This window comes from Phaseolus vulgaris, chromosome 8 (genome assembly GCF_051622355.1).
Source record: "Phaseolus vulgaris cultivar YP4 chromosome 8, ASM5162235v1, whole genome shotgun sequence".
In the NCBI taxonomy this organism is placed as follows: domain Eukaryota; kingdom Viridiplantae; phylum Streptophyta; class Magnoliopsida; order Fabales; family Fabaceae; genus Phaseolus; species Phaseolus vulgaris.
Genome location: NC_143505.1, coordinates 3,006,000 through 3,018,259, shown reverse-complemented (window position 1 = coordinate 3,018,259; position 12,260 = coordinate 3,006,000). Strand labels below are relative to the sequence as shown.

At 26.0% G+C, this 12,260-nt stretch overlaps 1 protein-coding gene across 1 annotated transcript; it reads right to left on the bottom strand.

Moving 5' to 3' along the window:
• Nucleotides 1-5,229: 5,229 nt before the first annotated feature.
• On the bottom strand, nt 5,230-8,766 carry LOC137824207 (UDP-glycosyltransferase 83A1). The gene is made up of 2 exons (XM_068629734.2): nt 8,117-8,766; nt 5,230-6,362 (listed from the first exon to the last, which is right to left on the bottom strand). Exons 1-2 carry the CDS (start codon nt 8,613-8,615, stop codon nt 5,521-5,523), a joined length of 1,341 nt encoding a protein of 446 aa, XP_068485835.1. The 5' UTR covers nt 8,616-8,766; the 3' UTR covers nt 5,230-5,520.
• Between the last annotated feature and the right edge of the window lie 3,494 nt (nt 8,767-12,260).

Below are 12,260 nucleotides of genomic sequence, written 5' to 3'. Positions count from 1 at the left end.
TATCTCATTCTTTTTTCTATAATTTTCTTAAATTAATTCATTCTAATACTCTCTCATCTTAACTCTTCATTTTTACCCAATTACATAAGTTTTCATTGTTTTTACAGATTCATTAAATCATAATTCATGATTATCTTAATTTTAATATTAACTAATTAAAAATATACTAAAGATCATTTCTAATTTATTAATAATGTAAAGGTTCAAGAATCTACTTTTGATTAAATTATAATATAAATAGATGCAACTTTAATATTATAAATTAATTATGTAATACTGAGTTAAATTTAAATTCTACTTTCTTGTGGTTTGAAATAGTTATATTTAAATTTATTGAAAACTATTCTCATTAAGTTCCTCTTAATCTCACTTTTAAGATGTATTTATTACTCAGAAATTATGACTTCATGTTTATATCTGATTTATTATAATGTATGAAGAAAATTGTATATAAAAAAAGGTAAAAAAAATCTTATTTTCTTTTTTATATATTTACGTCACTTCCATGTCTCTCTAAATTACAAACTATAATAGTAAGATTCTATCATTTTGTAATATAATTACGTACAATAATATACAATAATTAATTTTGATAATTATTATTTTTATAATAAAAAATTAACAAAATGTTATATATAGATACGTAACTCATGAGTTATAATGATCATAATTTTTTTTTATTTCTTTATATTTTAATAACCTAGTCAAATTATATTACATTTTTACATATATATTTTTTCTAATCGTGTTTGGACTATCTTATTTTATTATATTTTAGTAACATAGTAAATTTTATTAGATTTTTACACATTTTTTCACATATTCATTCGGTGGACCCATATTTTAATAAAACATTATTTCAAATATCTAATAGTTATTACAGATATGATACTGATCTTTCATACAGTATTATAGAATTGTATCAAATTTTTATTTTACAGGGGTTTTGTGATTTTATATAGTGAAACGTTTTTCTATGTTTTATTTTTTCGTTTTGATTTATTTCTATGTTATTTGTTGATACACTCTTTTTGATAGTGTTGATCTTTAATTTCATAAAAATATAAAATATCAAGTTTCATTTTTTAAGCAATTGTTATTCTAATAGCTTTCAAAATATTTGATTGTGAGGTAAGTTTTCTCCAAAAATATTTAAAATTGTGGTGTGGGTATCTTATTTGGAATATTAAAGAGCATTAGTTGAATTATAGCCAGATTCAAAATGCAATGAAGTTATAATTTATAGTTGGTGGAACCAATGGATTCATAGATCTGTCCTTGATACCTTGCGAGCACAGATTAGTCGGAATTAATTTACAGTTTAATTTTCGTAAGCGTTAATCAAAGCTTTCTAATTTCTATATAGTCAAAGTTTCCACATTTTTATAAAGAAACGTGGTATAAATGGTTTCATCAACCGATTATTTTATAAATCATATCAGATTTTTTATCATAAACTTAATTGTAATTAATATTATAAATGTTCTGGCAAAGTTAATTTGAATTTTCTTTATTTCATCTTATTTGAAAAAGGCGGAGAGAATACACTAAAAAAATCATTTAATAATAATTAATTTAGAGATGAAAATAATTAATCATATAAATTAAAAAATTATTAATGTTTAAAATAAATTTATTATTAATAAAATTTTATAAAATAATTTTTAAATTAAACATTAGTTAGCAAGAGATTTTAATTATTAATTACTTTAAATCTTAATTTTAAATTAAAAATTAATTTAAAATATAGTAAGTAATTAAAATTTTAATAACTAAAGTTGAATATTAAATATTATTTTATAAATTTTTATTAATAATAAAAATTAATTTAAGTATTAATAATTTTTTAATTTATAAAATAATATTTAACCTAGTTTGATTAATTAATTTTTTTTAAAATTAGTTGTTATTAAATAATTTTCTTGTGTTAAAAATTTTCTTGATATTATATTCTTAATTATTAAGTATTAAATATTTATTTGTACTAACATTATTAAAAATAATTATTAATTAAATATATTTAAAATCGCCTTTTTATTTAATTTGCATCAAATTTTTTTAATTTTTTAAATATAGTTTTTTAATCAAATTTAGTTTTATCATATTTTCATCAAATTTAGTTTTATAAGTATATGCTCACTGAAAAACAAACATTCATTCCCCTCAAATTATTAATTAGTTTATTTTAAATTATTATAGGACGTGGTTAATGACGTTTGGAGGGCGATTTAGGTTGGTGTTGTGAGTGAAATTTGGAGACATAGGAACTCGGTGACCTTCGACATAGGCGTGGTAGATGCGCTCGAGGTATTTGCACTGGTAAAGGTAAATGTTTGGTCTTGAATTTTTGCAAAGTCCTATTGTAATTCCTTTACGTACCCCAACTGGGTTTTGAACCCAGTGGATTGTATGAGACTGGTTGTGTTAATGCTTTCTTGAGTTTGGTTTGATTGTTCCTTATTTAAGTTGGAAGGTGTTCCTTAGTTGGAGGTTGGTAAAACGCTAGCTCTTTATGTATAAGGTTGGACCATCCCTAAAGTGGTTCCCATTTATTTATTTATTATTGCTGATAAAAAAAATGGTTCATCAATCTTTAAGTCACGTATAATTTTTTTTTTTAAATTGAAAAAAATTAATTATATTAAATTAGTTTTACCATAAAGATTAGGTGAGGATTGAAAGACAATGACGAAAGGTGTGCGAGTTTGCCATATTTAATCGTTCAAAGTTTTTAAAAACTATATGTTATCCAATATTTTTTATATCCTTTTCTGAAAAACTATTGTAAAAACTTATTTTTAAAAACCAAAATTATGAAGTACACTTAGAAGCCACAAGTGTTGAGTCTTGTCGGCACAAAATGATCAATTATATTTTAGTAAACCCTAAACAAAAGCCACAGTTTAAAATGTTTCACCCCAAATATATATCACCTACAAATTTTAATAATTGGCTTCATTATCTTTTATTTATTTATTTATGCATCTATTTATATAAATTTCAGTCAAGTCTCTTAATTTAAAAATGTAACAATATCATTCTTTTAAGTTTAATTATACTTCTCAAATTTAAAAATAAAATAGCAAATATTACTTTCTTTTATTGAAATTAATGTCCTTAATTTTATAGATTATAGGCCCTTTAAAACAATTAGCATTATTCTTCTCTTTTCTGTGTTTCGAACTCTCATTGCAATCTTGAACTTTTGATCACATGGCTCATTTGTTTAGGCTTGGATTGGTTCTCGGTTGCGGGATATGGGCTTTTACTTGTCTTGCTTGGTTGGGTTCAAATATCAGTTTCTTGACTCGTAATCAACTCTCCGATGATGAAGTTATAATCAATTTTCTTAATTATAAGATAAAAATCACTTTATTTACCTTTTAAGTAGATCACCTATTTATGATGCTCACTTATTGAACTTTTTGTTGAACCAAGTGGTGTTCAATGTTTTGAAGAATCCAAATCCTTTGAAGGATGATGAAGCCTCTGCTTTGCTTGATGCTGCTGTGCTGGTTTATAGCTTTGTTCTGGGGTAGTTCAATGTTGTAATCAACCCTTAGATTAAATCTCAAAGCAATTAGCATCTCAATCTTTAACAAAGCAAAATGTTTTTCAAACTAAGTTGAAACAACCGATTGTTTTGCCGAAACAACCGATTGTGCAATTAAGAGTTTGTTAAAATTTGATAACAAACTATATCTTTGAATATATTCAGAAAAACTGTTTTTAAGGATTAAGAATTTTGAGACAAAGTTTCTATCTAAGAGTTTTTCAAAAGTTTTTCTGAGATTGCTTAAGAGCTGAGAGATTGATCAAAGTGCTGAATAGAATTCTACTTGTATTGATTTCAGATATTCATCTGTAACAAGTGTAATCTTTGTAAACTGCTGAACAATTTGTTTGTGTGTGCTACTGAGATTGGCTGTGTGTTCTTGAGGTGTTCAAGATCAACAATCTTAGTGTTGGTCAAGGAGAGTGTGTTTCTTGAGGTTTTCAAGGTCATTCTCTTGGTTGTTGTGTAAGTGATCAAGTGGTGATTGCTTAGTGGATTTCCTCAGGGTTTCTGAGAAGACTGGATGTAGCTCTGGATTGGAGTGAACCAGTATAAACAACTGTGTACATTTTCTCTATCCCTATCTCTTTACATTCAATTTTGTTAATTTGGAACTAGTATAAACAACCGATTGTTTCGCTAAAACAACCGATTGTTTTTCCAGCTTTGTGCTTTTGCTGTTTGTTTTGGAAAAACTGAATCCTTAATCAAGGTTCTTTCAAAGAATTTTCATTCTAAGTTTAAAAGTTTTCAAAAATCTTTCTTAAACAATTCACCCCCCTCTCGTTTAAGGCCATATATTCTAACACTTTTTACTTTTTACACCTTTTAATTATTAAATACACTATAAATATTTTGAGCCTATTTATTGAGCTTTGATACCATATTTCTTTATTTTATTATTTATTTATTTTAGTTTAACTTTTCGGCTACTAATACCCTATAGGTTGAGGAGCAAAAGGAGGAACCTGTCCGAGGAGGGACTCACGTCTGATTAGCTAGTTGGTGAGGCAATAACTTACCAAGGCGATGATCAATAGCTGGTCCGTGAGGATGATCAGTCACACGGGGACTGAAACACAGGCCAGACTCCTACGGGTGACAGCAATGGAGAATTTTCCGCAAAGGAGAAAAACCTACGGAGCAATACCGCGTACGACTTCTCGATTTTTCGATCTTCCAGTCTAGTCAATACATTATACATTAGTAATTAGTTATAAATTATATTATGAGTAAATTAAAAAGTTTAATTGATTTTCATTACTAATATGTGATTAAATAAAATAACATAAATAGATTAAGTCTTAATAATTTATAGAATTTGCATATTTGTATAAATGTTCCGTACAGATGAAGGATTTCAATGGATTTACTGAAAAACTAGAAAGAAAGAAAAATACAAAGAACTAAAAACACATTGGTAAATTTTATATCATGTTACATTCCACATTTAACAAAACACCACCTTAATCTCCACTTTATTTTATCTATTATTCCCTTTATTTTGTGTACATTTATTTGCTAGATATAAAAGCTATAAAATTGTATTAAGAGCAAACATTTTCTTTCCTGCACCTACATAGTTATTTTCTGCACTTCCATGAATTTTTAATTTCAAAACTATCATCTAAATTATGGATTTTGAAATATATTTATTTTTTTAAAACAAATAATTCAGAAAATATTTTTGAATTTAAAAAACACCTTCCAAATTCTACCAGTTAAAATATATTTAAAAATACTATCTAAATTCTATAATTTAAAATATAAAATTATATTTTAAATTATAAAATTTGAAAAATATTTTTTGAATTTGAAAATATTTTCTAAATTCTACAATTCAAAATACTTTTATTAAGTATCTTGAATGAATGGTAGAGTTTGAAAAATATTTTTGAATTCAAAAAATATTTTCTGAATCTTTATATTCTATATTCTCAGGCAGAACACAGAGAGGTACATTCTTAGTCCTTGGCCCAATCGATAAACATGTGGAGATTCTGGTCACCTTGTGCTTTGTTCTTGATGACCATTTCCATCAATTTCGTAGATCTTCCTTTGATTTCCTCATCAACAAGTAGTTGCTCCACCTTCTTTTTTATCTCTTCCTTTGATATCAATCCACTTTCATCCCTGTCAAATCCAACTCCAACCTTCCACACATCACAGATATATGTCTGGTTCATAAGTTGATCACTGCAGAATGGCCAACACAAGAAGGGCACCCCATTATAAACACCTTCTATGGTTGAATTCCAACCACAGTGGCTAATGAAACATGCTATGGCAGGGTGGCTCAAAACCTTCTTTTGGGGGGCCCAACTGACAACTTTACCTTGACTTCCCCGAAATTCACATGCATTCTTCACCTGCAAACCATTGTCTTCACGCACAACCCAAAGGAAAGGCCTTTTAAGGAGGTCAAGTGCAAGAGCTAGTTCATTGAATTGGTTTGGTTCCAATGACACCATGCTGCCAAATGAAACATATATGACAGATTTTGTTGGCTGCAGGTCCAACCATTCCAGACAGGTTCTGTCTTCTTCACACAATGAAAATAATATGTTGTGCTCCTTTGCCATCAAAGGGCCTATTGGTAGGAGCTTTGGTGATGTGAAAAAAGCTCCAGCTTCAAGATCAAAAGTGGTGTTACAAAGCCATTTTTCTGCTAAGTTCAGATTTTTCATCTCTTCCTTCATGTGGAGGAAGAAGAAGGCATTATCCAAGCAGTACCATGGCATGGCAGCTGCCTCCATCAGAGGCAAATTAGAGGAAAGCTGTATTTTCAGGTTTTTGGTAGGGAGTCCTGAAATACCAGAATTAGGAAAATGATGCTTTTTGACAACTATTTGTACTAAACTCTTAGATGATAAATTTAAATATAAATATATTTTAAAAAAATTATAATTAAATAATATGAAAAAATATTAAAATAATAATATTAAGATCGTAATGTGGATGTTATATATATCATTAACCAGCCAATTAGTTACTCTTTAAGAATTTGTAGTGGATAATGGGACCGAGATTCGTTCCAGTGGAAAAGCAACTGCAGTTGATGAAGTCATAATCCAATAACAGCTTAACTTATATTATCTTCTATAACTTTAATAATAATCAAAACTCAGTTGAGATACAATAGTTAACAATTATATATATATATATATATATTACTTTTTGTTTTTATTTAATCTCATAAGAAGAAATTGAATTCTTCTAATGAAAAAGTGAGAAGTTAATTTTAAGTTTAACTTAGTATTTTAAATAGTAAGATTTCATTGTTGTTTTTAATTAATATGTGATTTGTAATATAATTTAAAAAATAGTTTAATTACACTTTTAGTGTTTTATATATTGTAATTATAGAAATTTTAATATCTCAAATTTTAATTATGTTAATTAGATTCTCAAATATCTCAAACGCGTAGTTTTGATATGTTAGCTTCAATTTAATCAAATGCATATTTCATATATTACAGCAGTAGAATTTTTATCCTCCATTGAATAGGCCAACACCATTTTTATTGATTTATATGAAATAATATATACATTAGGGATTAAAATAATAAAATTGTAAGTATCTCAAATATGCAAAAAAAAAAAATCAATTTAAGCAATTGGGTAATCACGGATTATTGTACTTATGGAATCTAATTTATGTCTATGAAACTTAATTAATTTTTTTATCGGCTATGAAATTTAATTGATACAATTAAAAAGTAAGATTTAAAACAAAGTATAAATACGAGAAGTAAAACTGCAATCTATCTGTGTCCTTTTCTAGAGTTTGGAATTCTAGATTTTGCTGATATCATGCTATCTCAAAAATATTAAGTGGTGGACAACTTAGCAAAATCTATCATTATTAAAACTTTATGAAAAGTAAGAATTGATTTCTAAACAACATTTTTGATAGAGTCTAATAACAACAAAATAATAATGTCGGACTTTTCCATTTGTGCGAAGTATAAAGTGTAAATGTTTAATCTAACCTAAAACTAATTCTAAAAGTTAAGCCATCAAGGAAACGATGTAAAGCTTCGTACAATGATGAAAAGTCTCCAAAACCAGACCAATAAACGACGCAACACAATTTGGCAGCATATGACAAGAATAATATAGGAAAGTACTAATCAATTCATAATCACTCAAATTTTCTTCATTTATCTTAGCAATTTTAAATGTATTTTTCTTCATTTATCTTAGGATTTGAAATGTGAGTTCAATCAAAACTTGAAGAGTATTATATATATATATATATATATATATATATATATATATATATATATATAAAAATACACGTTCATTGTTTAAAGTTTTAAGTTACAAGTTGTGTTTTAACTTTATTATATAAAATATTCATGATTTATTGGTTTGAATAAAAAACTCTAATAAACTGGTACAATGAATGCAAAGGTGAGTAATTGAATTTTGTATTTTCTTAGGATTTCAAGTTGGAAGATTGATTCCACAAACAATCTATAAAAAACACTTATATGATTAGTGTCTTGACAATTTTGATAAGCAAATTGATGAAAGAAGGGTTTATTTGTTTCTTACCAGTTTCGGAATCTATGGTTCCTTGATGAATAAGGGTCTGAATGGAGTTAAAGGATGCAAGAGAAGTTGCTGAGGCTGGCCAGAAAAGAGCCCCTTTGATTCCCAAGTGATGGGCAACTTCGAGAGCCCATCCCATATTCTTGGTGACAATAATGCAAGAAATCTTGTTGTGAGTGTCCAAAGCATTGACATCTTGTATGAGGTTGGGAAGCATAGCACGCATGGTTTTGATGGTGGTGGAAATAACAGTGGCCTGGTCCTTTCTATCATCTTCAGGATCCACACCGTCAGGGAGAGACACCAACTTTATGTCTGAGTCCATCGCTTTGCCATGCCTTGCCCTCTTCAGTTTCTGCAAGTTTTCATCTGAACTCAAGAAGGTGATTCTGCAGCCGTATGGGACCAAATCCTGGGCGAACTGCAGAAGGGGATTGATGTGCCCTTGGATTGGGAAAGGTATGGCAAGAAAGTGAGGGATACCCATAGCATTTGAATTCATACCTGTGAGCTTCAGTGAATGGCTTTCTTACCTTTTTAATGCTCGCTAATTTATATACTTCTCGTGTTGCCTATAGTACCCATAACAAGTCAATATATAATGGTTTCAAACATTCTTTTAAAGTGTTTTTTTTTTTTAATTTGTAACTCATATTTTTCGTGAAGGGAATCCGTATGCTGATAAGTTGGCTAATTTATGATTTATTCATAAAGAATTATTTTATTGGTATAATAAACTTTCATCTAACCTGTACTTTTTTTGTTCTCTAGTCGATAAGACCTACTCGCTAGGATAGGCTCGAAATGACTCTGATACCATATTACGAAGTGAACTTTAAGCCTAACTCAACCCCATAAAACCAGCTCATAGGGTTGAGGTTTGCACCCACTTATATACAATGAAAGGCTCTAATCTCTAGTCGATGTGGGATCTCCAACAATATTTTTTTTATGTGATGACATATGATTGTTGTTACTTGAAGTGTCAGTCTAGCTGAGATGTCAAGTTGCATAGTGATATCTAACATGAATTTTTTTTATAAAAAACAAACAAACTTGTAACATGTTATAAGTTAATGTAAAAAAAATTTATTAAATAATAATTAAATTTAGAAACTAAAAATAATTAATCATTATATATTAATATAGTGACTAAAAATTATTAGTATCCAATATAATTTTTATTATTAATAATATTATAAAATAGTTTTTAAATTAGTATTTAAATTAGTTTCTAAAAATTTAATTATTAGTATTTTAGATTTTAAATTAGTCTCTAAAAGACTAATTTAGAACACAAGTAATTAGTAATTAAGATCTTAATAATTAATAATTAGATATTAATTTAGAAATTATTTTATAATTTTTTATTAATAATAAAATTTATTTTTGATATTAATAATTTTATAACTTATAAAATAGTTTCTAATTTAATCAATATAATCAATAATTATTTTAGTATATAAAATTATTTTTTTAACAATTTTCTTACAATATATAAATTGATCAATTTTCTTGTAGTGTATAGATTAATCTAAACTCATTAAATAAGAGTTTAACTTATTTATTTATTTATTTATTTAATTTTTTTATCCACAAATAATAGAATAAATTAAAATCCTTATAAAAAAACACATTTCACAAATAAGTCATGGACCATCAATTTTTTTTTTTCTTTTTTACTACATAACATACTTAAACCTCGGATGAAATTTTGCGTACATATTCCGTCTGAATGAAAAACCGAAGACCAAGAACTTCCGAAGGTGACATTGAATCGTATGCAGACTAAAAAGAGGTGGTTTTATTTACATGAATGTTGATCAATTTCAAGCGTGAGCAAGGGTTTGTTTGTTTGTTTGTTTGTTTGTGGTGAGAAGGAAAAGAAGAAAATAAGAAATGAGTAATATGAAATTGGACGCGTGCAAGCTTGCATGTGTAGGTATGGTGGTCCTCCATCGTTGCAATCTTCTAACCCTAGTCAACACGACATGTCCCCACACATATTCTAAAAGGAATGAGCCAATGGTATAAGAACAATATTCCTTTATTATATTTAGACAATAACAATAAATATAAATTAATTTTTTAAATTTAATAATAATAATAATAATATATTTAGTGTTAAAAGATTGTAAAACTTTTGAGAGATATATCTATAATAGCATACATGGTAATAAGAAATTTCTATGAAACACATTATTTTTTATTTATATCTTGGACAAATCAAAATCCGATTTTTATCAATAAAAAATAATAAATAAATAGAAATTGAACATTATTAAGAAGTGTTTCGTTTCAATCAGAATAAAAAAAAAGTGTGAATATTATTTTTTAACTTGTAAAATAAGTAAATTCAAAAAGTTTATAATAGGAAAAGATGACCGTTCACACTTACAAATTCAGTCTACGTAATTTTCTTAATGAACAAAGAACTTTATGGTAGGTTAATATTTCATCAAGTTTATATAGACCATTCTCAAAATCTATACTTGTGTTAGTAAGAATAAAATGTGTTTTGTTGAAAATATAAGTAAATAAATTTTTTGATTTATTTAATAATTAATTATGACTTTCATATAGTAATAATGATTAATAAAGATGAGACTATGTTATCTAAATAATAATGATTATTGGCATATATGTTAAGTTGGGGAAAACAAATATAATATGTGAGTTTGATTTAATGAGTTTTTTTTTTCACGAGAAAGTTGTTTTTTCATTCCACTAATCTCATTCTCAATTATTGTGTTGCAAGATGGGTTTTGCATATATGGGGATTTTTATTTTGTGTATGGATAATTTATGTAGCCTCAAACCTTAAATTTTTTACTGGTTATTAATAAATTTTTTTTTACAAAATTAATGAATTTAGTATGTATTATAATTTGAGATATAACAAAAAATTGTTTAGAATTATTATACATAAATATTATATATAAAGAATAAGTGGATGTTGTATAAGATTAAGACACCCCAAAACCTAAAAGTGTCTTCTTAATTAAATTCATTCAGATAAAGAAAAAATATATATAAAAAGAATAAGTGAATTTACTATAAAAATAATTCTTTAGCTTCATTTAATGGGAATTATTTATTAAAGTGGTTAGATAAAAAATTGAAAAGAAAGAATTTTTTTTTATATATAAAAGTGTTGTCTTCCACTTTAAAATTTGTGTTAGGCAAAACCGCGTTAGTGGTCTGTTTATAGTAATTATCGTACTTTTACGTGAAAAAGGGATTTGGGTAATAAAGTAGTGTAAATTATAATGGTTGAAATTCAATTTCTTGACCATGTTAGACCAGTATGATGGCTTTTTATTCTATTAATTAAGATCTCAGTGTTCGTTTCTTTTTTATATGTTTTTTTTCTCCATCTGAAAATAACTATAATTTAAAAAATAAAATAAAAATATATACATATATATTAAAATAAAATTATTTATTTATCAATGGATATATTACTCTTATAAATAAATGTATTAGTTTTATTTATTAAAAAATACTGTAAACAGAATGTTCAAAACAAATGTTTTTTATTAAGACTTGACCGTATCTAAGAATGGCAACCACGCCTCTTTGATTTTACCATTAGTTTAATTAAGTTTTAATTTGTTTTATAAATTTAAGTATTTCTAATTAAATTTATTAAAAAAAAAATTATTAACTTTTTAGAAGTTTTATATTTTTTATTGAGTCTCTATTTTTTGATTTATATGATATAGTCATTATTTTGCATCATTATTACTTACGTGTATATGAAAAATGACATAATTAAATTTTATGTAGTTAATAGATTTAGATATTTTTTAATTAAGTTTTATTATAAAAATTTGTTCTATTAAATATTTAAAATCTTTTTATTTTTAATTAAGTTTTTATTAGATTTGGTCGTTATATAATTAATGTAATTTTTGGATTTTGTTGTCTCAATTATAACACCACGAATTTAGACAACTCAACAATAAATATTTAAATTTTGATTATGTTTATAAAAAATGATATCATTTTATTTTTAAATTAAATATAGAAAATAAATCAAATCAATCGAAACACGAAATAATCTCATTTAATAAAAATAACTAAAATTTAAGAATTTTATTTTTTTATTGTCAAAGTTCAGATAATTATCACAAAATTCTATTTG

What these genes read in the sequence shown, in the direction of transcription:
- LOC137824207 (XM_068629734.2), bottom strand. Translation starts at nt 8,615, where the DNA reads ATGAATTCAAATGCTATGGGTATCCCTCACTTTCTTGCCATACCTTTC. An exon ending in AACCATAGATTCCGAAACTG is followed by an intron (nt 6,363 to 8,116) that starts GTAAGAAACAAA and finishes CTGGTATTTCAG; the next exon opens with GACTCCCTACCAAAAACCTG.